This window comes from Aricia agestis, chromosome 19 (genome assembly GCF_905147365.1).
Source record: "Aricia agestis chromosome 19, ilAriAges1.1, whole genome shotgun sequence".
Lineage (NCBI taxonomy): Eukaryota > Metazoa > Arthropoda > Insecta > Lepidoptera > Lycaenidae > Aricia > Aricia agestis.
In genome coordinates, this window is record NC_056424.1 from 2,269,897 (window position 1) to 2,297,145 (window position 27,249).

The window sequence follows — 27,249 nt, forward strand, 5'->3', positions numbered from 1 at the left end:
ATTGTTAAAAAACACGTTAAACCTAATTTATTATACTGTAATTACAATTCCTTAGTCTAAATGTGCATAAAACATAACCAGCGGCCAATGCCGCACGTTGGGCGTCATCGTTTAGCAGGGCCGATGAAGCTTATGGCGCGTCATCCAACAAACTGCCTGGCCTGTGGTAAGAATTCGTGAAAATGAAGGTGGCAACGAATCGGTTAAGGTAGTGTAATAATGCCACGCCGCAGTCACACACGGTTGTGGTGATGGTGGCCGGTAGTAGACTATAAGTCCATGTAAGTAGTTCCTTTTCTATACATACTATACCCATGGGCCATGATTCATGAACGCCGTACATTTTCCTAGCGCAGGGGCCTAAAGCTATGGGCCGCTAGCCCGCTACCCTTATAACTTCTCCTCGTACTTACAGCCTGTAAGTACGAGGAGAAGTTACAGGTACCGCTGGGATATTGACGACATAGTGCTCAGAGTTATTTTCAGATATAGTAAAAGCCTCCTAAGCGATATTCACGTTCATTGTGCCCGTTAATTTTCTTCATGGGCTTGTAGAGTGTAGTCTATATTAAGCAGAAGCACTCTATATTTGTTTTATTTCCTATGATGGACGATATGACTGGCGAGAGATCAGGCGCAGGACCAACTTTTTAAGCCTTTAAAAAGTCCGTCCGACGCAAGCATCATCTATTTTTGTTAGACAGTCAGGTGATCAACTTGAATTTTCATACCCAAATTGAAAACAATGTTTTCCACCGCGCGGGAATCGAACCCACGACCTCCACATATCCACCGAGAGATTAAGAGTTAAGAATTATTAAACTTTTTTTATCAAATAAGAATACATAAAGAACTACTCAGCTTAACCCCTATTATCTTGCACAAAAAAGAAACTTAATAGTCTCAACCAAGTTTTTTATATCGATTATTATTAGATATTTTACTTGAACCTGTAACCTTTATAGACCTTTCAAAGTCTGTGATTAAAGCTTATCTATTCCATCATCATATTTAAGGATCAAACCGACTTTTACAAGGTACAAACTTAATTGGATGTAAGAAAACAAAATATTCGAAATAATATTTATTTTGCATAATATACTTAATAAATATTTACATGCTTATATAAAATATAAATACTGGTAGGATTATGTACAATTTTAAGTAATTCAGCATTCCGAAGGAGATCAAAATTGATATCAAAAGCTAAGCAACATTTCGTTACATTGCCAACAGTTGAGTCGCGTTCAATGATATTGTATGAAAAACTCAAAGGTCGCGTTGAAAACTGTGCTTACTAAACCAGGAATACAATTTTTTTACTGTCGTACACTGGGTAGTAAAATATTGGTATACGTAAAATGTGCCTGTGGTACACCAAGGTCTGGGGTCAGCATCCTTCTGAGTCAGAAGAACCAAATCTTAGTCATTTTTAAATGATCTTACTTTTAAACCACATATTTTTCTTCAATTAAAAATCACTTTTTTTTGCTTACTCAATAAAAATATAGATACAAAAGTATTTATAGGAGCTGTACAAAACACAGTCTAATTGCTTACAATAGGTTCTTTCTAACCTAATACAGCTTATAGTTACGTTAAATATTATTGCTAAACAAAAAGCCACAGCTTCTAAACTGAAAGCGTCGCAAGTGGCTCACGATCCCTGATCTAGGAGATTGATATTTAGACAAACTTTTGAGCACTTCTTTTTGATCCATAACAAATCAACTGCAGGCATGGTCACCATAAAAAGGTTTATTGTTACGGTAAAGTAGACAAAGTGATGGATTAACAAAGGAAATCTGTCAGTTTGCCCGCAAAACCTGTCAGCGTTTCTATTCCTTCGCATTTTTACTGTGACCTATGGCGGCTACTGCCTGCCACATGCCTGGTTTTGAAGAAAATTAGAAACCAGTTTCTACCAGTTCATAATTTGCAGCGGATCGAAAGTCAATGGCAGATAAGTAGTTAAGTAAGACTGGCCATAGACGGACCGCAAGTCGCAGTCGGGACCGAGTGCTATAGATCAGGGGTCACAAAATGGCGGCCCGCGGTCCGCATCCGGACCGCCGACCCATTGTGTGCGGACCAAGCATGTTCGAAGATGATCTTCGTTCATCTAAGGACTTCAACATCTGCAGGATTTAATGTCAATATCTATAGCTTGCACCAATATTTCACTCCAAACTTCAGAGAGGTAATTAGCTACAAAAATGGTTACTTTTCTCATTGTTATCTAAATAATAAATACTTACCTCTGTTATTTCCGTAATTACCTTTGTTTAATTCATCAAGCCCCATACGCACACCGGTGAACGAGACACAATAGAATATCTATTGTGTCTCGTTTTCCGACGTTAATGTATTTTTTTTTAAATGTGTGGACCGCGAAGGTCAGTTCATGTCTTAAAACGGACCCCGAGCAAAACTAATTGGTGACCCCTGCTAAAGAACGGTCGCGTTGAAAGATTGCTCCGACCGCTCAAGAACTGCTCGAGCGGTCCGTGTATTGCGGACATGAATTTAGTATGGAAATTGCAGAACGCCGTGCGGCAACCGCATGCAGTCGGTCTCGACTGCAAGATGCGGTCCGTATATGGCTGGCCTAAGACAGCTCCGTTAGAGCGACCGCAGACTTACAATTTCAAGTTGGCCAACTAAATCGCATAGTATACCTAACAATAGCTCTAGCGACATATGAGAGCTCGCACATTGCATCCAACTAAAGTGTACAATAAATAATTGGACAGCAATCGTATCAGAACCGCGATTCCCTTCCGATTACCCACAATTAAAAAGTTGTCCAATTAAATTGTGAAACTACGGAATTTAGTTGTACGATAGTCGGCCAACTTGAAATTGTATATCTGCGGTGACCCTTAGACCTTGTTGTAGACCATATCTTGGCACAGGATGGGCACCTCGTAGGCGATGAGGTTGTTGCACTGAGGGCAGTAGTGGTTGCGGTACTTGCACCAGTCCGTACAGTAGATACAGATGGTAAGCGGGAAGCAACTGGAACAAGAGGATTAGATAAGACTAGATGTCGCGCGCGGCTTCGCCCGCGCAAATTAGGAATTTTACGGAAACCGTACAATATTTTCCCATAAAAAATAGCTTATGTCCCTACTACCTTCACTTGGTCTACTCTATATCTGTGCCAAATATTGCCATAAAAATTACTCCAGTAGTTCGTAATTTCTAATATTTCCCCGTTTTTCCCACATTTTCCTGAGTTTCTTCGGTCGTATTAGTCTTAGCGTGATAATATTATATAGCCTTACTCGATAAATGAGCTATCTAACACTGAAATAAGTTTTTAAATCGGACCTGTAGTTCCTGAGATTAACGCGTTCAAGCAAACATACTTACTCTTCAGGTTTATAATATTAGGTAGGTACTTATAGATTTTTTTAAATCATCGCTTGACAAATTACTCGAGCCTCGATCTTAAAGACTATGAAAAGTACCAATAACAGGGTCATTATAGGCTCATAAGTCATAAATAAGTTCATAACCATGGGACGATGCATGGTATAATATGGTAGTGATGATGATGATGAATGTAATTTGTATAGTAGCATATGTTTTCCGTTCTTAAAACAACGCCGAAACTCCCAAACTTGTAGCTATAAAGAATCAGGAGTTCTTTCAGCGCCTTCCGAACCACGGTATACCAGGTATACCTCGGTGCAAAATCTTACTTGTTGGTAGCATATGCTTAGAATACTTCTCACGAAACGGAAGTCACCGCATGTTTCCCTATAAATTTTGAGGAGTTCCCTCGATTACTTATGGATTCTTCATCAGATCACCACTTTTGTGAATATAATACCAAATTGGGATGATACCCTATATACCAAAAGAAAAATTTTGAAAATCGGTTAACAAACGGCGAAATAATCGTTGAACATAAGAAAACGAACATAACACCATTTTGAAAGTCGGTTAAAATTGTAGCCTATGTGTTATTCTGATGTATACGTTCAGTAGTTTTTGCGTGAAAGAGTAACAAACATCCATACATCCACACATCCACACATCCACACATCCATACATCCATACATCTATAATTCTACATATACATCCATACATCCAAACAAACTTTCGCCTTTATAATATTAGTAGGACTAGTAGGATTAATGATCCTGCAGGCTTAGCATAAAAACATAAAAAACAGGAAAGAATCGACATACTGACAGATTTTAATGCCAAAATGGCGGATCACCTCTGTGTATCTGTCACTTTGTCTATTCTTCCGTAGAAAGAAACCGCTTCTATGGTGACCGTGCTAAGCCTACTGGTAAAATAGGAGTGATAGAAATGTGTGATGGCCTGATGGGCCAAATGCCTGTTTAGAAGTTGGATTAGATAAATAATGAAATATTTTGGAAAATAATAAATAATGAAATTAGTAATAAAACGCACAGTAATGACTTTATAACAGAAATATATAATGAAAATAATGAATTAATTGCTAAGCCTTTTGACATTGCAAATGAATTTAACAACTATTTTATAAATTTGACAAGTGCTAATAATGACAAGGTAAATAATATCAATACAAATAAAACAAACGTTTTCAGTAGTATTTTCTTGACACCTTGTGATTTTACTGAAATAAGCAAAATCATACAGTCATTAAGAAACACAAATTCAGAAGGATATGACGGTATCTCAACGAAAGTCCTTAAATATTGTAAAAAAGAAATAACGACAATACTCACTCACCTCATAAACTTATCTTTTGAAACAGGACAATACCCAAATATATTTAAAATATCATTAGTAAAACCGAGATTCAAAAAAGGAAATAAAAAATTAATAGCAAATTACAGACCTATAACACTCATACCTGTTATATCTAAAGTTTTTGAAAAATGTATGCACAAAAGAATCACTATTTTTATAAACAAATACAAAATACTGAAAGAAGAACAATATGGGTATCAGACTAACAAAAACACTATTTTAGCAGCTTCTAATCTTGTTCATACCGTAGCTAAAAAATTAAATGAAAAAAAACCTACATTTGGCATATTTTTTGATATGTCAAAGGCGTTTGATTTTGTTTCACACGAGCTATTGCTGCAAAAACTTGAAAATTTGGGAATCAGAGGAGAGCTGGAGCTCTAGATTGGATTAGATCTTACCTCAATCAGAGAACGCAATTTGTTGAAATATCTTCAATAAATCATTTCAATGTACAATCGGTGCATAAGTCCAAATCTAGAGTAATCAAATGTGGGGTACCCCAGGGAAGTGTTTTAGGTCCATTACTATTTTTAATCTTTATTAATGATCTTCCTGTCGTGACAGACGATAATTTCACACTATTCGTTGATGACATATCAGTAATCATGAATCTTAATAATTATATAAATATTGACCTTAAATTAAATGAAACAATTAAAAAAAATATTCTTTGGATGCAAAATAATAATCTTAATGTTAATCTGACTAAAACTAATTAATATCGAATTTAAGACTCGTGTAAATGAAACAACAACTTATAATATTATGTACAATAACCAACCAATAAAAAAGGTAAATGAAACAAAATTTTTAGGATCTATATTGACCAAAATCTAAATTGGAAGTCGCATATAGAGCATGTATGCTCTAAGCTGAACCGATTTGTTTATGCTCTTTTCAGATTAAGACAAATATGTGCACTACCTACAGTTCTCGCGATGTACCATGCTTACGTAGCATCTGTTCTTAGATACGGTCTAATGCTCTGGGAAACTCGACAGAAATTAATAAAGTATTCATAGCACAAAAGAAATGTGTAAGAGCCATTTGTGGTAGACCCCCCTATGAATCATGCAGACTACTATTCAAAAGACTAGGACTGATGACATTGCCTAGCCTATACATATTCGAGCTAGCCAATTTTGTAAAGCAGAATTATGGACAATTTACAGAAGCACATGAAATATACTCACGAAGCAATAGAAATGCTGACAGATTGGTACTCGACACTTTACCACGAATAACCTTGTATCAAAAACAATACTACCCTATGTGCATCAAAGTATACAATGCCATACCGAAACAAATTAAAGAGTTACCTTATATTAAATTTAAAAAAGAACTAATAAAGTGGCTCAAATCTAAAACATTTTATTCTACAAATGAACTTCTACAAACCTGAAATTATTTATATTATGTATTGAAAAAATGTTGACGAAATTGACATATAATAATACTAGCTGTTGCCCGCGACTTCGTCCGCGTGGACTTCAGTTTATAGCGCGCGATGTCAACAAAATTGGTGTCAAAAGCTTTTATAAAAAAACCCTGGTACCCCTTAAATCAATACAGCTGTGCAGTGTTCACACAATAAGTATTTCATTTTTTTATATTAAACTTTATATTTTATGCCAAATTTTAAAGCTTATTTAGCCCTCCAATTACATAACTTTACCCATAAACTATTTATCATTGATAGATTTAAGGTTACGTCACTGCACAGATAAAGTACTGAGTTATTTAATACCGTAGAATAGATATAACAATCGAAAAAAATCGAAACTTAAATGTAAGATGATACCACGTCTTATAGGAAGACTTTTGAGCAAGCGTCAGCGCGATGTAGAAGACGCACGGCGCCATCTATTATGAATTGTTGGAACTAACTTAATTTGAACAAATTTACGCATTTTCACCCCCTTACAACCCTTTTTTCCAGTAAAAAAGTAGCCTATGTCCTTTCTCAGGCTTTAGACTATCTGTATACAAAATTTCATTACAATCGGTTCGGTAGTTTTGGCGTTTGGCGTGAAAGCGATACTGACAGACAGACAGACAGACAGAGATACTTTCGCATTTATAATATTAGTATAGATTATGTGCACACTGCACAGCTGTTTTTGGGTATTTTGATTAATCAAGGGCCGCGCTACACCGGAATGGCAGCGGCGAGGCGAGCACTTTCAGCGCTGCCATTCCGGTGTAGCGCGGCCCTAAGAGCAATAAAGCCGCCTTTTGTTTTATTATGTATGTGTAAATGCAATAAAGAATATTCATTCATTCATTCATGATCAAACACAATCGTAATCTAACATTCTAAGAATCGACGGCTCATTGTAAGAAATAACGACTTGTAAAAAGTAGAAGTAAAGATGTTTTCCAAGAATTTTCCCCGCAGCAAGATGTATATTAGCTCCTTTGACTGGCTTTGACAAAGGACTTTTCCATTCCCATGTTTACCCGTTTACCTTTTAGCTTAGTCCCGGATTACTTAATGAAATTTTTTCATTAGATGTTTAGATGTTTTTAAGTTTATGCCCGAGAAGGTAAAGAATTATTTTTATTCGTAAACTTAAATTATTAAAATCAATCCAAGAATTCTACACCAGTCCTGTCTACCAGCTCTAACCTAGTAGGCAAGTCAGGAAAAAGGCAATTCTTGGATCTAACTATTGACTATTCGCTCGCGGGGTAATCCGAACGAAGATTTGTGGTCCGAGAATTGGTTCCTAGCTTGCTGGTCATATTCTCTTGATCTCAACACTTGTTTAGACTATAGAGTATAGTCTAGTCTCTATCTTTAACGCGTTGCCTGTAGTCAGGGCCGGATTTATATTTTTTATGACTATTACTTTAATTTTGCCGCCCCTATGTACGAACTCTGCCGCCATCTTAGGACGCTGCCCATAGGCTATGGCCTATACTGTCTTTACATAAATCCAGAGCTGCCTGTAGTATGGACAGTACGGACGGACGCTCGCGCCGTTGCACTCTTTATCAAACTATTCCACGCCAATCTAGAGTTTAAATCGCTGTGGTTGTGCAACTACGTAAAATGGGTTTTTTAAAACACGTTTTTAGTAAAGGAAATGTCATTATTTAAGTATAAAATAAGTACCGTTTTAAAATTGAGAAAATTTCCTATACGCAAAGGTATATCAGTACACAATTTGAAAAATTCTCCTCGATAGAAAAAAATCTCAAAGATGACTGTTATAAGTTATAACGCTGTTTTTCACAATTAAATCATTTTATGGCTAAATTACACACTTTCTAGAAAAAATAAAAAATGTAGTATATGTGTCGTAACCTTACGTAAACGATTTGATATATTTGATTTGTGTAATACTAAAAACAAAAGGTTTTTACTCCTATTTTCTATTATCAAGGCACGCGGCGAGCGCGTAACAGCCACTGTACAAGGCGCGCTGATATGAATGTTATTTTGATGTCCTTAACGTCGATATTCGTACTGACAGACATCGACCTGCTTATTTTAGGGACTACTGGGCCTTAATATATAACTCCACGTCTTCTCTTCTATAAGTCCACTTACGCGAACAGGAATATGGTGCCCAGCACGTGTGTGAGTATCCCGGACTCCCGCACCACCAGCGTCAGCACGCGCCGTCCGCAGTACGGGCACAGGATCAACTTGCGATTCGCGTTCTCTCGCGCCACGACGGCACTCTCTGGAAAAGACGGTTGAAATACAGGACTTTCTGAGGAAAATTAGAAGACTTGGGGGTGGTCCACTTGGAAATATTATCTTGTCCCTTCAGCAAATTGGTTAAAATACAGAAGTTTCTGATAAAAAATATTTGAAATGAAGAAGACTTGAGTGAGATCCACTTGGAAATATGATCTTATGCTTTCAGCAAACTGGTTAAAATCCAGGACTTTTTCAGAAAAATTAATTGACATAAACAGGACTTGAATGAGATCCACTCGGAAATATTATGATCTTATAATTTCAGTAAATTGCGATTCCAAGAATATTGGTTCATTAGATACGGGAGACATTTACAAACAAATTAAAAGGCTTCCTTTTCATTCAGCTTCCTTTTCGCCCTTTACAACGCGTTCGTAATGCATGGAAAATACTTTCTGCTAATTGAAAATACGGGGTATATATATAATAAACAAAATGTTTGTAATAGTCTACCGCAAGGAAGTACGTTGATAGTTGATAAATGATGAGTCTACAGAAACAAGATGCAGTTTGGTATATACTGATCTACACAAGAAAAGCCTAGCTTCTACGCATTAAGTATAGTTTTTAGCAAATATCTATGGACGCTTCCCACCACGTCAGTGGAGCGTCCATAGATATTGCATAGTTTTTGCAAAAAAAGAAAAGGAGTTATAACCTGATACGACGACTTGTGTTCTCGGCAACTCGGTCTGTCTCCTCTCATCCACCTCCGTATACGCTGGTGGAGAGTCAGGGTACTCCGAGGGGGACGACACGGGCAATGGTGACAGTCGGAGCCCATCATCAACGGGTGGCTGCTGCGCGTAGATGTAAGCCTCTTTGGACATTAGCGGAGGAATACTCGAGTGGGGGGATTGGCGATCTTGAGATATTGATTCCACTGGAAAATATGGATTTATTACTCATCAAATGTTGTTTTGCTGATACAGATTATATCAATTGTAAATATCGAGTTTGGACTCCCAAAACTAACAGAACCTCCCACCTTAAATTCAAACGCTCAGCTAGAAAGTTTCGTGAATAAATATATTTTGATCTTATCAGTTATTAAGCATCAAAATAATAAAGATAAAAGGTATTTGCATCGAATAGCCCATAAATTACTGGCCAAATTTTGGTGAAATTTTGCTCAGAGACAAGGTAGAGACTAGAGGTAGAGCACGTTAGGCGTAACGTATAGCGGAAAAGTCTTACCGGGGAAAAAGTTATATTTTGCCACTTTGACATTGGCAACTCACTCAAGAGCCATTTTAAATAACTTGCCAAGTGCGAGTCGGACTCGCGCACGGAGGGTACCGTACTATTATAGGGAACAATTTGTGTTTTTTGTATGGGAGCCCCCTTAATTATTTATTTATTTTAATTTTGTGAAAATTTCAAGTGTCTACATGTTGCCATTATAGATTATGAGGTAAAAGTAAAAAAAATGACGTTTGTTCACTTTATTGTATAGGAGCCTCCCTTAAATATTAACTTTATTTTGTTTTTAGTATTTGTTGTTATAGTGGCACCAGAAATACACAGTATGTAAAAAAATTAGAAGTCTAGCTATAGCGGTTCTTGAGATACAGCCTGGTGAGTGGTGACAGACAGAGGGACAGACATCGAAGTCTCAGTAATAGGGTCCCGTTTTTACCCTTTGGATACGGAACCTTAAAAGAAGAAGAAGGTATGATTTGCGCATATGAAGTATGGACTATGGAGTCGTAGAAGATAGTTCTATTACATCCTTTCATCTGTCACGAACTGTCAAACCATTTTCGAAAATGCTTCGAAATGCTCAGGGTAAGACGCCCATTTTGGGCGCTTAACAGACGAGCTAAGCTTGAGTTTATTTATTACCTGTATACGTTGGCAATCTCAGACTGGCGGGACTGTCGGGTGTGGAATCTCCCTCGCCACCGGATCTATCGCTTTTGTTCACATCTATTCTCCTATTTTCAAAGGGATCGTAGAATATCGTCTCCTGAAAGTATCATACATGTGTGTACACCATAAAGTTAATATACCTAGCGGAATAGAGCAACAATCTCGAGCTGTCAAACCTACGAATAATAAAAACTAAGGAAGAGTAACTCCTAAAAAAAAAGTGCACTAAAAGGCTACAAAATGTGACCAGAATACATGCACATTTATGCATGTGTTCGGTACACATTTTTCGTGTATATATACTCGAGTGACATTCAACCAGGTTGACACATAAAGTTAATATACCTAGCGGAATAGAGCAACAATCTCGAGCTGTCAAACGTAACCGAAATTGGTTTACATCTGTGTGTAAAATATGTGTACGTATACACTTACACAAGCATGATTGAACATGATTTCTGTGAGATTAAATTGTCAACGTGCGGCACGTGCCGACTGGACGTCAAAAAAGAGTGCTGCTGTCATGTATCACACGTCTCTTTTTACCACGCAGTGTTACTGATAGTGATATCTCTCTTGCTCAGGGGCCTTACTCCCGAAACTGATATCGATTTCTATTTTCGATTTCAACGGTTTTTGACACTTTAGACATGCTTTAGACATCTAAAATAGCGCACACACACTGCGGATCGGTTTGAAACTAATTCAACCTCAATGGATTTTGCTATTCCTGACAGCTATGCTAGCGCACGATCGCGATGTGGCTCAATTTGGAACTAATCAGCATCGAAACATTCGCCAAATCGAAATCTTAGGTGCTCGCGAGACACAAAATTGTCTGAGAATCGAATTTCAGATCGTTTACAAACGTCAAATTTCACGGTAGCAACAGAGGCATCGACATAGATTGAGATCGATTGTTGCCGAGTTAGGTATTGTAAAGGTTTTTAGGGTCACTATGGTATCGATTGGTATGGTGTCGTTTTATTTTTTGTTGATAATAAATATTAATTCATTATTATTTTAACATAATAATATAGCTCGCCTGCAAGCTTTTTTAATGTGATTGATGGCACCTCCAATGTATCTCTACAGCTATACGGTCCCATTTAAGTTGGCTTGGCTTTAGTAAGTACGTATACACTTACACAAGCATGATTGAACATGATTTCTATGAGATTAAATTGTCAACGTGCGGCACGTGCCGACTGGACGTCAAAAAAAAAGTGCTGCTGTCATGTATCACACGTCTATTTTTACCACGCAGTATTACTGATAGTGACATCTCTCTTGCTCAGGCCTTTGTATCTCTATTCCGCTAGGTATATTAACTTTATGGTGTACACTGGCGCGACAGTTGCAGATGTAGTGTGGACACAATCGTCACTAGTGTCGACATTTCTGTCGAGTGTCTGTCTTCACCCTTCGTGTACTTAGAGCATTAGCAAAGTGATCTTCATAGCAACTATCTAGTTTGTAAGGTCTCTTAACATATTGATCATTATAGCAACTAAGTTCCATCGTGGATACTGATTCCTAGGCAGTTGACGGACCTACGTCAGAGTAGACAGAATGATAGAGTATGCCGACTTAGAACTGAGGTTGAAATTTTTAAATTTGACGTATTATGACGAAAATCGTCGCTAGGGTTGTTAACTTGTTACCTACGAATTTAAAAATATGACATATTCGCTGGACGTGTTCCTCTTTGGTCGTATTGTTGTTTGTGTTTTGGCACATGCGATCCATGCGATTAAAATTGTCAGAATCCAATTTTGAAATCTTTATTTTAAATATTTAAAAAAAATTATATCAGGCAGCGCGAGGCACATTCCGTTCATAATCCTAGTGAAACCCGACGAATTTGACAGATATTGAAACCTGTCCGTTTCTTTGCAGTCGAACTACTGGTATTATGTCTATTGTGCCTACGTCATGTGGTCGGCTTATGTTTAATTCAATGTTAGCTGTGAATTGTGATTAGATCGGTCGGATGGGTTTGACTTAACGCGACCAAATTACTTAGGTCCACCATCTGCCTAGGAATCAACTTCTCTAAGCAAAGTGGTAGATAGCAAGCTAGTGTAATACTGTCGCTGCGCGTGTTCCAGATAAAATAAGCAACTTTATTTTCCGAAGTATTTTCGTTAGCACATGGTCCGGAAAGTGTTTATTTATTTACGGAATACACAAGTCTCGGACAATACTATTTGTACGTGACTGAAATCTTGTCTCAAAGTTTAAACCACAAAAATGTGTTCATTCTTTATTTAGGTGTCCGAAAGTATTAGATCAGTCATCAGGGGTCACCAATTAGTTTTGCTCGGGGTCCGTTTTAAGACATGAAATGACCTTCGCGGTCCACACATTTTATATACAAAATTTTTATTAAACAAAGGTAATTACGGAAATTACAAAGGTATTTTTTAGATATTAATGAGAAAAGTAACCATTTTTTGTAGCTAATTACCTCTCTGAAGTTTGGAGTGAAATATTAGTGCAAGCTATAGATATTGACATTAAATCTTGGAAATCTTGAAGTCCTAAGATGAACGAAGATCACGGAGCTAATACTAAGACGATCATCTTCGAACATGCTTGGTCCGCACACAATGGGTCGGCGGCCGCGCGCCGCGCCGCCGCAGCGGTCCGGACGCGGACCGCGGTCCGTCATTTGGTGACCCTTGTATTAGATAGTGGGATAGGGAAAAAGGTAAAGGATTGGTGGTGCGTGCCGTTTTGCAGACGCTCCTAAGTACTCGTACACATTTAAAGCAGTACTATTGTGTAGTAAAAATTGACCAAACATCGCCTAAAAATCTTAGGTAAGTAAGTACTCAGTTTTTGACGAGCGCTGCTTAACAAAAAGTGTAGCTAGAGCTAATGTAAAGAAAATAGAGAAAAGCTATCTGAACCGAGGTTTATATATGGACCAAAGCATATTACTTATAGAAAAAATTAATAACAATAAGATTGGTTTTTGGCAACAAACTGATGCAGCTTGAGACAATATCTTCTGCTATGCAGGTTATGTGGCCTCGATCTTAATCGTCGCTATCTAGCATGTGAATTATTCGAAATTCGAAAGGTTTCAAGGTCACGTGACAGTTGCTTAAGCGTGACAAATGAAACGTTCCATTTTTAAATGAGATTCATTCGAATCTTTTCTAAAGCGTCATAGACAAAAAGAACTAAGTATAATGACTTTGAACCAAGTAATTTCGTAATGGTGCATCACACAACGATATCAAAATACGTTCTAATTCTATGGCATCACACGAGAATAATCTACACCGAATTAATCTCTAAAAAGTAAAAGGGGAGGAAACTTTTAATTCGTCTCTTTTTGACTTTATGTACGTATTTTTTTCGGTCTATTTAAATAATAAATTAATATACTTAGTATAGACTTTCTCAAATACTTTCCTGTAATAGCTCAGAATAAATTGAAATGTTTACCTCGACGAAATGACTTCGGCTGGCTCCCTCTGCGGGTCTGGCGTTTGTTGTCTCTGGTATGTCTATGTATACTACTGGCTCATCCTCCTTCTGTCGGCTTATTTGCGCTGGCTCGCTTATTGCTGCTATCTCTATCTACAAATAAAGTATCTCCTGATGCTATCGGCTATGGAAAATCGAATCCTGTTATGTCTCATTAGAGGGGGCATAAAAAATGTTGTAAAAATCTATAATTTCTAACTCATTCCGTTTTTGCAAATATAATATTACTTAATAAACTTAATATTATGTTTTTTTTCTTTCTCTTTCTCTCTAAACGTCTTTGTAGTGCAACGTTTCTGTAACTGATTTTACCGCAACAAGTCTAAAACTTGTTAAATGATTAACTAGACAACGCCCGCATCTCAAAATTCGTTTATTCTGTGGGAACCGTACATTTTTCCGGAATAAAGATTATCCTATGTCCTTTCCCGGGACTCAAAGTATCCTTGTCTGGGGGCACAGGAGTGCCCCCGCCAAGATGAGCCAAGCGAAGCGCGCAAGGGCACTATACCAATTTCAGCAAAATCGATTCAGCGGTGGTTTAGACGTGAAGAGGTAACACACAGACAGACACACTTTCGCATTTATAATATTAACAAGTATGGAAGTATGGATAGTTACCTGTCTCTCTTCTGCACTCGCAGATGCCGTGCCCTCATCTTCGGGTATATTTATGTATATCACTGGACGCTCCTCTGTCTTCTCTCCATTCTTTGTGACAGTCTGGAATACACAAAATAATACTGCATGCAATAGAGAATATTACAGTGCTCCCAAAGTGATTTCCCGAGCGTCGGAAGACCTCGCTGCAAGCGCTATTTTAAACTATTAACTTAGAAAAACAGCGCTTTGCAGCGACGTAGAGGCGCCTGACGTTGCTTGGACGTTACTATGGTAACGCCGCGATGGCTTCCTGCGACGGCACCGGCTATATGATATTTTCTTCTATTTCCTTTGAACAAGGTGCAAAATGCAAGTTTCATAGATTCGGGTGTTTTCGTAATTACGACAATTAGCGAAGATTCCAGCGCATTATTTATTTGGGAGTACTGTACACAAATGTAGGAGCAGAGCGCGCTACTAGCACACACAGTAAATCCCACCAAAAACATTTCTTGGAAAATGCCGAGACTACCACATAAGGTTTACCCTGTGAAAAAGATATGAGATCTCAGGAAGAGCCAAGCTTCTGAATCTACACGGCCTAACTCTACCGACTGTAGCTTCAACAAATTCTACATACCAGTATAATTACCAGTAAATATGTATGTTTGTTGAAAGAGCTTTTTGTCGTCAGTTTATTATCCGGTCAGCGTCAGGTTAAATTAGGTTAACACAGCCTTGTCACTTACCAGCGTATCCTTAGATTTCTTTAAGCATACGTTGATAATTAAGTGAAGTGAGAATCCTGGTTGCATGTCGACCATACTCCTCATTGTGTCTATGCATGCGTCACACGAGATATCTTACTCTCGAGTGTAGTTAAAAACTACTATTCTCATAACAAAATTTCGACAAAACTCGATAAAAATATGTTAGTTAATTTTGACGACAGATCTACACGAGAAAAAATGTATATGTCATCAGTCATGTTAGGGTCAATAGAGATAGAGAAAACATGTAGACAACATTTTCTCGTTGGCACATGCTAGGCGCACAGGAGGTGCTGCCATCTCAAATCAAACTTACCAGCGTATCCTTGGACGAGGAGGACCCTGGTTGCATGGGTTTGACGGGTCTCCTGGGTAGGTGCTGCCATCTGTTGGCCTCGTCAGCGGAGATGGAAGGGGCGACGATGAAGGCTGGCTCGGAGTACGGGTAACCTTGGTAGGGCCGGCTCTGGGAGGGGTTGCTCATTGCTCAACCTGGAATAGACAAAATGCTTGTACTATCAGGTATAAGATGGCTGCAGTTGTTTTCATATTATTGGGACAAAAACAGGGTGGGTGAGCAGTAGGTAATTTTTAATATCTGCTGTTGTTTTATACCAAGGATTTTGACCTTGGTATAAAACCGACGAAAACCGACGTGAAACAGCGCTTCCGCTGTGTTTCGCCGAGTGAGTGAGTTTACCGGAGGCCCAATCCCCTACCCTTTTCCTTTCCCTACCCTCCCCTATTTCCTTCCGTACCCTCCACTATTCCCTTCCGTACCCTCCCCTATTCCCTTCCCTACCCTCCCCTATTACCCCTTAAAAGGCCGGCAACGCACCTGCAGCTCTTCTGATGCTGCGAGTGTCCATGGGCGACGGAAGTTGCTTTCCATCAGGTGACCCGTTTGCTCGTTTACCCCCTTATTTCATAAAAAAAAAAACAATCACAAACCAATCAAGAACCTATCTGTAGATCAGCGTTTTTCAAACTTTTTTGACGATGGATCCCTTTTAAGAAGTGTCGTTTTTGACGGACCCTCCCAAAAACAATTATTCGTCTTTAAATGAGTTGCCTCCATGCTGGTGGCTGATGAGTGATGACATATTATTATATAGAAACAATGTATCTATGTATATCGCTCGCGAAGCCCCCATCAAGGCCTTTGTAGAGCACCTGGACTCTGAAAAACACACTTTGGGAATGGCTGCTGTATTCTTTGTCTAATTTCCTCTACAAGTTGAAGCGGTAGAGAAAATTCGTACCTACTACGTGCAGGTGTACCAAAAATAATAATTTAATAACAACTCTATTATGGCTGTATGCGTAATTTGCATATTATTATCATTTTATGCACAAAAACCGCTTAATAAAATAATATGATTACCAGTTTTTTTTTTAATGAAATAAGGGGGCAAACGAGCAAACGGGTCACCTGATGGAAAGCAACTTCCGTCGCCCATGGACACTCGCAGCATCAGAAGAGCTGCAAGTGCGTTGCCGGCCTTTTAAGAGGGAATAGGGTAATAGGGGAGGGAAGGGAAAGGAATAGGGGAGGGCAGGGAAGGGAATAGGGTAGGGGATTGGGCCTCCGGTAAACTCACTCACTCGGCGAAACACAGCTCAAGCGCTGTTTCACACCGGTTTTCTGTGAGAACGTGGTATTTCTCCGGTCGAGCCGGCCCATTCGTGCCGAAGCACGGCTCTCCCACGTATAAATGGTAATTGGTAGAATGGTAATTTTGAGCAAACACAACCCGAAAGTTGAAATATAAAGGTCACAAACTAGGGTTTTAAGTACCGCACTCTTCAGATAATAGAGTCCGAGCCAATTATTTTGCAGATCCACTAAAAGTGAAGAACAACACTCCTTTGTGAATAAGTACTAAGGGTATTGGACTTTGAAGTTCGTTTTATAATTAAATCGTTTTAACTGAATTTTCTAATGAATACCAATATTTTCATTGTAAAGTTAATTACAATAATAATATTGCTGATGCATCGGTCAGTAAAATGAACGGGTATTATTTGCTTGTTAATTTATTTATGACAACAAAATGGTCATAATTACAGATAGGGTCTATACAGGCGGACCGCATTTCAACTGCAACTGCCAACTGCAACTGAACTGCAATCCGACTGCGCGTTTGGTTTGCAGTTCTATTGCAGTCGTGTCAACTGCATTCAAACTGCACTTGAACTGCAATTTGCGGTTGGATTGCAGTTGAAATGCGGTCCGTCTGTATAGACCCATACATAGTACATGTAAAACCCTTTATTGTAACAATATAATTTAAATTAACAAACTTGATGCAAAAACTAGTTTATCGCGCGGGAACCGTACATTTTTCTTCTTTTTCTTCTTCTTATTATTATTATCATAATTGAAGACGTAGGTGGATGAAGTGGATAATTAAGGCCCGTATTTTTGGTCAGTACTTAAGAAGCGTCTCGGCCTCAAGGCGCGGTTCGCCTCTGTGATTGGTCCAAATTTTGACAGCCAACCAATCACAGAGCCTGAAACGTGTCTTGAGGCCGAGGCGCTTCTTAAGTACTGACCAAAAATACGGGCCTTAAATTTTATAAAATAAAAAGCAATAATAATTATAGGTCTATAAGAATCTGATACGGCAATATTTGACAGCAGATTTTCAAAAAATATCGTTGATCATTAGGTAAATTTTTATATTTGCATGTTTCACACACAGAATCAGGCGCTATAAAAAAAAGGATCAAAATGTTTTATTCCAATTACCCCGGTATTGATAGAGTCAATTGATTTTCTCACTTTTTGCCATCAGATCCTGGTAGACCTACAGTAATTACTCAACTTTTCCCTAATAATTTGAGCAAACCTCGTTACTTCATCATCTGGCTAATATACGAGTACGAGCTTTTGCCCGCGGCTTCGCTCGCGTTAAAAAGTATTATTATATACAAACTTTCATCCCCTATTTGAACCCCTTGGGGTTGGAATTTATCAAAATCCTTTCTTTCGGATGCCTACGTCATATTAACATCAACTGCAGGTAGACCTGCATGCCAAATTTCAGCCCGATCCGTCCAGTGGTTTGGGCTGTGCGTTGGTAGATCACTATGTCAATCAGTCAGTCACCTTTGAGTTTTATATATATAGATATCTGGTTCTGGCTATACATAAAATCCACCTTTTTTTTATTTTCCAGGTCTTAAAGCCTCCATTTATAAAAAAACGAACATTATACTAATATGAGTAATAGCACAGAATAGATATAATAATCGGCCAAGTGCGAGTCGGACTCGCGCACGAAGGGTTCCGTACCGTTATAGAGCAAAAATAGGCCAAAAATTGTATTTTTTGTATGGGAGCCCTCCCTAAATTTTTATTTTATTTAAATATTTTGAATATTAATTGTTAAAGTACACATAATATATTTAAGGTCTTTGTGAAAATTTTAAGTGCCTACCTGTTGGCATTATTGATATTGAGCAAAAAAGGCCAAAAAAATCACGTTTGTTGTATGGGAGCCCCCCTCAAATATTAATATAATTTTGATTTTAGTATTTGTTGTTATAGCTATATTATATTTATATGTATGTTATATATCACAATCTGTGAAAATTTCAGAAGTCTAGCTGGAGCGGTTCTTGAGATACAGACTAATGACATACAGACAGACAGACAGACGGACAGACAACGAAGTCTTAGTAATAGGGTTCCGACTATACCGTTGGATACGGAACCCTAATAGTACAACTAGTAGTAACGCAGTTTATACGTGTACGTTTTGTGAACAATATTTTGAGGCTGTTTTCGCTGAAATGATGACGGCTGTTGTTATCGTCCGCAATTCCCTGATAAGATTATGATCATCACAATAATTCTGTAAGTTATTCAAGACAATAATTGTAGATCAATTTTGAGATAAAATAGAATTTTTGAGCATAGGAACTTTTCAAATGAGCACACAATATGGTCACCATAGAAACTTGTCTTTGTATGGTGGATAGCCAAAGTGGCATATTTACAAGGAAAATCTCTAAGTTTGACTCCAAAGTCTGTCAGTGTTTCTATTAACCAGCATTCTAAGCAAATACTTAAACGATCTATCTATTTATCTAACTCTGCGTGCTAAGGGCCCAAACATATGGCGACATTTTGTAGCGATGCATTTGTAGCGATGCATCATTCTTGCATTTATTTAGCGATACTATCGCACTATCGCTACAAAAAGTCGCCGTGTGGTAGAGCCTATGTAGACGAATTGACATTAACTTCATTAACTTATTAATTACAAGCTCGTTAAAATGAAAATTTGAAATTATCTGTTATGTTTCCCTCGAGATAGAGAACAGTATGTTAGTTGTCATCCGCGACCTCGTCCGTGGAAAATAAAATCTCACAAGAGCTGTAAAAGTAGCCCATATGCTTCCCCTCTGCTCTATATCTTTTTAACCGCTTTCATTAGCTTGGGCTGAAGAAGGCTGTACGTAATTTATACGTGGGAGAGCCATGCTTCGGCACGAATGGGCCGGCTCGACCGGAGAAATACCACGTTCTCACAGAAAACCGGCGCGAAACAACGCTTGCGCTGTGTTTCGCCGAGTGAGTGAGTTTACCGGAGGCCTAATCCCCTACCCTAGTCCCTTTCCTACCCTCTCCTATACCCCTCCCTTCCCATCCCTACCCTGCCCTATTACCCTATTCCCTCTTAAAAGGCCGGCAACGCACCTGCAGCTCTTCTGATGTTGCGAGTGTCCATGGGCGACGGAAGTTGCTTTCCATCAGGTGACCCGTTTGCTCGTTTGCCCCCTTATTTCATTAAAAAATATGTAACGAAATCTTTAAGTACGATTTTTACGTATCTCCCTGTAGACAATTCGAAACTTTGCATACATATTAAGAGCCAATGACAATGCAACAGTTCGTTAAAATAAAATTTAAAAAAATCGAAATGTAGAGATGTGCCGACTAGTCACCGACTAGTCGGTAAAGCCGACTATCCGGCCACTTTTGTAGTCGGCGACTAGTCGGCGAATAGTCGGCAAAAAGTGCCGACTATCCGGCTTTTTATTATTTTACTATTTTTAAAATTTTTTATTTATTTAAATCAGGCTACGTAGGCCCATACAATATATACCTTAATGACTAACATATATAAAAATTATATAAACTTAACAACTACACATTATCACGAATTAACGGCGACGTGACGCGCGCGCCGCGCTTCATTCCGGAGTCTCCCCCGGAAACTTCGGTAAACCACATCAGACAGCCAGAATTCCTCCGCTTCAAAGGTCGGGAGAAGATGCGTCGGGAGAAGATGCATCGGTACTCTCACCACAAAGCAACTGAAGTTGACCTTGTGGCGAGACTATTATATTACATTTATGAAAAACCTTGATTATTTTGAAATTAAGTGAATTGTTTTTGAAATTACTTGCTTGTAAATAAATATCTGTGACATTTTTAAATAACAACAATAATATCTTCTTCATTCTAAACATTATAATAAAAAAATACGTGTGGCACTCGGAGACTGCCGTAGTAAAGCTATTGCATAGCTTTACCGCTTTATATCATGACGTCAATATAACCAAAACACGATCCGACACGTTCGCAGGCTGTGTATGCGATTTACCCGCGAATCAGCAGTAAACAAAGCGTTACGAAAACATCTGAAACCATGATCGGTTGGGCGACTAGTCGGCCGATTAGTCGGCTTCTTTGCAACCGACTAATCAGCTAGTCGGCTAGTCGGCCAAAGTCATGATCGGAACATCTCTAATAAATAGTTATTTTTTTAAATGTTATTGTTGATTTTTATCAAATTCGCTCCAGCATGGGACCAATTTGATGCAGACAATAAATTTTTCCTGTTAATTATTATTCAAGGGCCTGTTTCACCACTTCCTGATAAGTGACGAATAGGCTATCCACCAATTAACTTAACTGATCAAGTATGGAGAATCTGTCAAAAAAGTTGTGAATAGTCTATTCGGCACTTTATCAGAAAGTGGTGAAACAGCCCCTAAGTATTATGACCCTTGCCGCAAGTGCCTTGCATTATTTTTACACACTTACAATTTACTAAAACGTCTACTGGCCCATAACTTAGCTTCTCTCTTATTTCTAGAATATCCTAGATGTGTCTTGCACATCTCTAGTCTCTACCTATCCACTTTAACGTGAGTTTTATCACATTTGTTTTGCTCATTACACCACTTTTTCCGTTTAAGTTTATTTATTTAAGTCTGGGTTGCACCAACTAACTTTAACTGTAAATTTAACTTTAACTTTAAGTACAGTGCAAAATGTCAAATCTTTAGTTAAAGTTAAATATGGCGTCCTTACCTTTGTTCATACGTGAATTTCTCCGGTTAAAGTTAAGGTTAAAGTTAAAGCTAAAGGACGCCATATTTAACTATAAAAATAACTTTAGTTAAACTTTAACTTTACCACGCCTCTGGTGCAACCCAACCTTAATGCTTTTACTATCGTCGTGTATCACCACACATTTATTTATTATTATTAATTTATTTTTTAAATAATTATACTTGCTTAATAATATAAAAAAATAAAACAAACTTACCAAATAAAAAACATAAACTAAAAACACATATTTGCTGCGTTCGGACTCGACTGTCGCACTGATAGTCAGATACCTGATAAGACTTATCAGTTATCACGATAAGATAAAAGCCGAAAACACGTGTATATTATACAAACATATGTGCCTCAATGGTTAGTCGATTTGGCACTTTTTTCCAATAATAACACCTTGTTTGCACGAGCGCTTGAAAACCGCTGCGTTTCCGCAATTACTTAGTTATTTTCTATTTCATATTTTAAATAAAAAAATACTGATTTTTATTATGTAATTCATGAGACTTTTCTTTTTCAATTTGAAATTAAAATATGAGTTTCGCTTTACGCATTTGTGAAACTCGCAATGGCATTTGTGACCGGTTCGACTACTTTGATGAAATTTATCAGTTTATGTTAGCTGTTGGGAATAATTAGAATTATATAATACAGAATATTTGATTACGACCTTCTAAAGGCTGTTTGGTAATGCTAATGTAGATTGCTATATATACTATAAAGTATATTCAGTCGAGGATCAACATAGTATTTATTTCTCGTTCGTCGTCTCGATTTCTATGCCTCAGTACGTAATACGTTATGTATAAATAAATAAATAAAATCATTCATTTCGGGCTTCTGAGACCCATAAAATTACATCTTAAAAACAATTCCATTACATTATTATTACAATGCATTTAAATATGATTAAGTTATAAAAATTTAAATTATTGTAAAGTTAATTACTATGTTATTATACAAAATTCCAATTTTATAGGAAAGAATGGCTTTTCTGTAAAATTTTTGGACATATTTATTATATAATATGATAATTTACATAGGACTTAGGAGTTATGAGGCATCGATTTTCAGTCCTCGCTCTTAGAACGACGTTTTTTTTGAACGGGGTTTAAAATTTTTAGCATTGAACGTGAAAATAAACATATTAATATTGTAAAACGTTGGCACTTTTATCAAAATATGTTGTACATTTTTTTACTGTGACAAAATATATCTGCTGCGACTCACAGCTGCAACTTAAAAACGCTTGTGTGGCCGCTGTTTTATGAAAACTGCGAGCGCAGGATCATGTTGCGTTCGACTTGACGTTTGAGCCTTATCACTGAAGCGAATTACAAATTCTTTGTTTAATTACTACTTTATTTATAAAAAGTGTAATTTTATACTTTTTAATCATCATTATATACTGTCGTTGCCAACGACGAGTTGTGACTTGTGACCTTTCTATTACGTACGTGCGTAGCAAGAGAGAGAATATGACAATTGACATGAGATTCAATCTTGTCAATGTTATAGTTGTATAATTTTGAATTTACATGCGTTCTGTTTTTTATTATGCAGGGAAAACGCTACAACGATGTAATGTGCCCCGAGTTGGGGATGTGCTTCAGTTAAACTAAATCACCCCTGCAGGCTCAGTATGGCCACCATCGAAAGGTTTATTCTTATGATAAAGTAGACAAAGTGATGGATGAACAAAATAAATCTGTTTGTCCGCAAAACCTGTCAGCGTTTGAACTATTATTTCGCATATATCTAATGTGGCCATGCTAAGCCTGCAGGGGTATGTGGGATTGGCCGCGAACCTACCCACTAAAACCATCTTGCCATCAGTAATGGAGGAGTGCCCTGGATCTGTCAAACACAGAAGTCAGGACCACTAATGCATCCCGTAGTAGGCTAACAAAACGCCTCCGTGGTCCAGTGGTTTAGAGCGTGGCTCTTGACGCGAAGGTAGTGGGTTCGAAATTCGCGTTGAAAACGTGTTATTTCCAAGTTTGGTTAGGACAATGCAGGCTGATTACCTGATTGTCTGACAAGTAAGATGATCCATGCGTCGGATGGTCGGATGGGCATGTAAAAAGTCGGTCCTGCGCCTGATCCCATCTCGCCAGTCATGTCGGTCTTCCGTCCCACTGGGTTATAAGATTAATGGACTAGAGAGTGCTCTTGTGTACTGCGCACACACTTGGGCACTATAAAATTACAGTTTCAATGAAACCTACCACCGTCACCGAAGCCGATGTGGGAGTTATTATTATTATCAGTAGGCTAACATGATGTAATCCACGTTAGGCTATACCGTAGGGCTATACAGTTTTAATACGAACTCCGTATTTTGCATAATCAATGCACTAACGCAACTAACCAAGATTGACAAAGCAAAGTGCATGGAAAGTTGTAGTCCCGGCATCATAGAAAACCTGTCTGTCTGTCTGCAACTCGTAGGGGTCAAGGTTTGTTGCATTTGATATCTTGTTTATTGCAATATTATAATCTCGTAAAATTTTTCAATATGTTGTACTTGTGTCACAGACCACAGTAGATTGAGAATAATTGAGAGTAGGTAGGTAATAAACCTTCAGCCTTAGCTCGGATTTTTTTTTTTGGGAACAGTCCAACTTCCAAGTGATTTTTGGTAGCGCATAAAGGCAGGTTATGCGCTACCAAACTACTTAAGTTAGCATTTTTTTTATTTTGAAGGGGAGACTTAAAAAACTTTTATACCGTATTACACAAATCCTAGAGGACATCTATGACAATCGTGGGCCCGTTTTACCTGTAACTTTCCGGTTGGTAAGTTGTAGCTTGTAACCAATGTTTCCCTGTGTTTTCAGGAAATTGAAGTAACCTTACCGGTTGTAAGGCTTCTTACAGATGAACGGCACGCGTCGACGGCAGTCGCTGGAATTTTTTTTGACACTGTAGACCCGTGCCGCCGACTGCCGTCGACAAGTGCCGTTCGTCTGTAAACGAGCGATCTAACAAGTATTCTTCGGTGTTTTCGGGACCTTTAAGGAACCTAACCGGTTGTAACCAGTATTTTCCGATTGTTTTCAGGAAATGTCCGACGCGGCAGGTGTTCATCCGCGGGGGGCGGTCGCACTGCATCGACAGCTGCAGCCCCGACACCATGTGCGGGGAGGTCCGCGTACCGGAGAGACATCTCAATGTAAGCGCCTGCTAGTCTTAAATTAGCTGTATTCAAGCTGGGAAGTGGTGAGAGACATCTTAATGTAAGTGACACTTAGGGCTTACTTAAGTTGGTTGTGAGGGAAAGTGGACGTTAGCCGTGGTTGAGAGTTAGGACTATACAAGTACAGAACGCGAACTAATGTAGAAAAGAAAATTCAGTAAGTAAATCTGAGGGCCCATCCTAAGTACCTACTTGCGCAATTTAGGGGCACTGTAAATAGAACTTGACTCGAAGTGTCTAGTGAATTAAATACTTAATTATAGTCGATTAACGAAATGCAAATGGCGGTCGACACGGATAACTTTGTCGCCTGTGCCATACTTTGGGTAAATTGGGGTGAACTCAGCTCTACCTCTACTGAATCATGATCAATGAGTATCAGCGACTATTTTTTTGAAAAGATGGCCACGTGCGAGCTAAACTCTTCTCTACCCATCTTACCGGTATATAACATTCTCTATCTTACCGGTTCTTTTCGCCGGGCTAGTTCCCGAACCGGTGGTATTGGTAAGCACAATAGTTCGATGTTCAGATTTTTTTTTAAATTTAATTCTGAATAAAAAATATATTTGATTTGTATAGCACCCTTACTCCAACGTAATATAATATGCTAGACTCTATCATGAAGTTAATATACCTAGCGGAATAGAGCAACAATCTCAAGCTGTCAAACGAAACCGAAATTGGTTTCATCTGTGTGTAAAAATATGTGTACGTATACACTCACACAAGCATGATTGAAAATGAATTCTATGAGATTAAATTGTCAACGTGCGGCACGTGCCGACTGGACGTCAAAAAAAAGAGTGCTGCTGTCATGTATCACACGTCTCTTTTTACCACGCAGTGCTACTGATAGTGACATCTCTCTTGCTCAGGCCGTTGTTTCTCTATTCCGCTAGGTATATTAACTTTATGGACTCTATAGAGTGCTTGTCTAGTCCTATTGTAAATGGTATTGCACCATCGCCAGCGCAGTATGTCAAATGTCTCACTTCATTGGCGTTTCAACACGAGTTTCGCTACATTACTTTCATGTGCGCTTTGTTTCTATTGAAGTGTACTGGTTTTAGAGCCGTTTGCTTAAAAGGAGGTGATCAATGGATCTGCATGTTGTTATGTAAAATATGCTACCTGTAGTGGGTTTAAAGCTGTTTAATACTACCACTATTATGAAATATATGCTAAGGATTATAGTTACTCTTTAACGGAAAAACTGTTGTTGTTATGTTTATGAATTTTTATGAAAATTTATATGCTGTTGAATAAACTAGATTCGTTTCCGAAAAAATAAATTTTGTATACACATTTCCTATGCGATACCGTAATAACGCAAGTGCAGCCGCGGGCAATAGTATGTTAGATTATACTAGGTGACAGGTGTACAAGATATGTACCTAAAATTTAATACGAACTTTTCTTTTCTCAAAATTTCGAACTATCCCGACCACAAATAGCGGACGCGGCACGGCACAGCCAAACATTATTTGTATGAAATCGCACTACGCGGCAATAGAGCTACGCGACACGGCACTCCGCACTCCTGAGGGGTTAGTGCGAGTTTTATTTGATCATACGCATCGAGCACGTTAACGCAAAATTTATATGGAATCAAAGCAGCGCCATCTACTGGCTAACGTGAATACTGCTTTGATTCCATATAAATTCACGTTAGACTAACGCTGTCATCATACAAAAACCGCAATTTTTGACAGTTCTCCTTTACCAGCAGCGCCCCCGCCTACGCGCATGTATAACCTTGTTAAATCAGCTGTCATCTGTCAATTTCTCCGGGCAAAGTTAAGGGTAAAGTTAAAGTTAAATTTACCTTAACTATAACTTTAACTTTACCCACGCCTCTGGTGCAACCCAGTCTTAACGTCAACACCCCCTCCTGCTTCGTCTCGGGGGCTGCTGTCCCTCATATGTGCGTTGAGCGTTGCTATCACGACCAGCGCGCCGTGTGAACACCTTGGTTATTTGTATGTAAAACAACGCAACGACAGCGCTGCGTCGACGCAACGCCGTATGGACTGGCTCTTACGCTTAATGCGGTCAAACCTTTACATCCGCCCGCTTATGACCTTGCTTGCTTCAGCCGTGCTACGTGTGCAACAGCACGGGACACAACTGCCAGGAGCTGCCGCGGCCGAAGCCGGAGGACGAGGACGCCGCCACCGAGATCTCAGACAACGCGCTCCACGACGCCACCGACACGCCCGGTAAGTGCTGTCTGTCAAACACTTGCAATAGTGCTACACTACCGAAGTGCCCTATTAAATGCTGCCTCACATAGACTTATCCTGAGCTGCATGTGCAACACTTGCAACCAGTAGCGGCGTTGGGGAGATGCGACACTGGGCGACCGCCCAGGGTAAAAAGAGGTGCTAAACGCAAACAAAAGGGGCTACCAGCACCCTGGGAGCCGAAGAAATCTCGCCCAGGGCGCTGGTAGTGCTAAAATCGGCCCTGC

General features: G+C 38.7%; 2 protein-coding genes and 1 long non-coding RNA gene across 4 annotated transcripts in view; 2 read left to right on the forward strand and 1 right to left on the reverse strand.

The window, feature by feature from the left end:
• Positions 1 to 27,249, forward strand: part of LOC121736351 (leishmanolysin-like peptidase) — a 90,266-nt gene that overhangs the window by 51,182 nt on the left and 11,835 nt on the right. For both annotated transcript variants that reach the window (XM_042127493.1, XM_042127494.1), the window contains exons 5-6: positions 24,641 to 24,752; positions 26,875 to 26,998. In XM_042127493.1, the coding sequence (XP_041983427.1) occupies positions 24,641 to 24,752; positions 26,875 to 26,998 (236 nt within the window). The remainder of the gene's footprint in view (positions 1 to 24,640; positions 24,753 to 26,874; positions 26,999 to 27,249) is intronic.
• On the forward strand, positions 1,808 to 18,359 carry LOC121736364. The gene is made up of 3 exons (XR_006036999.1): positions 1,808 to 1,894; positions 12,422 to 12,426; positions 18,350 to 18,359. It is a non-coding gene; the product is annotated as an uncharacterized LOC121736364 (long non-coding RNA).
• On the reverse strand, positions 2,705 to 21,905 carry LOC121736358. The gene is made up of 8 exons (XM_042127516.1): positions 21,786 to 21,905; positions 15,533 to 15,708; positions 14,465 to 14,566; positions 13,802 to 13,936; positions 10,316 to 10,439; positions 9,129 to 9,353; positions 8,315 to 8,450; positions 2,705 to 3,018 (listed from the first exon to the last, which is right to left on the reverse strand). The coding sequence occupies exons 2-8, from the start codon at positions 15,698 to 15,700 to the stop codon at positions 2,883 to 2,885; spliced, it is 1,026 nt and encodes a 341-aa protein (XP_041983450.1). The 5' UTR covers positions 15,701 to 15,708; positions 21,786 to 21,905; the 3' UTR covers positions 2,705 to 2,882.

Excerpts from the sequence above, each read along its gene's own strand:
- LOC121736358 (XM_042127516.1), bottom strand. The coding sequence starts at position 15,700 with ATGAGCAACCCCTCCCAGAGCCGGCCCTACCAAGGTTACCCGTACTCC. Across the intron at positions 13,937-14,464 it reads CGAGTGCAGAAGAGAGACAG|ATAGAGATAGCAGCAATAAG; the intron begins GTAACTATCCAT and ends CTTTATTTGTAG. Across the intron at positions 9,354-10,315 it reads GAGATTGCCAACGTATACAG|TGGAATCAATATCTCAAGAT; the intron begins GTAATAAATAAA and ends CATATTTTCCAG.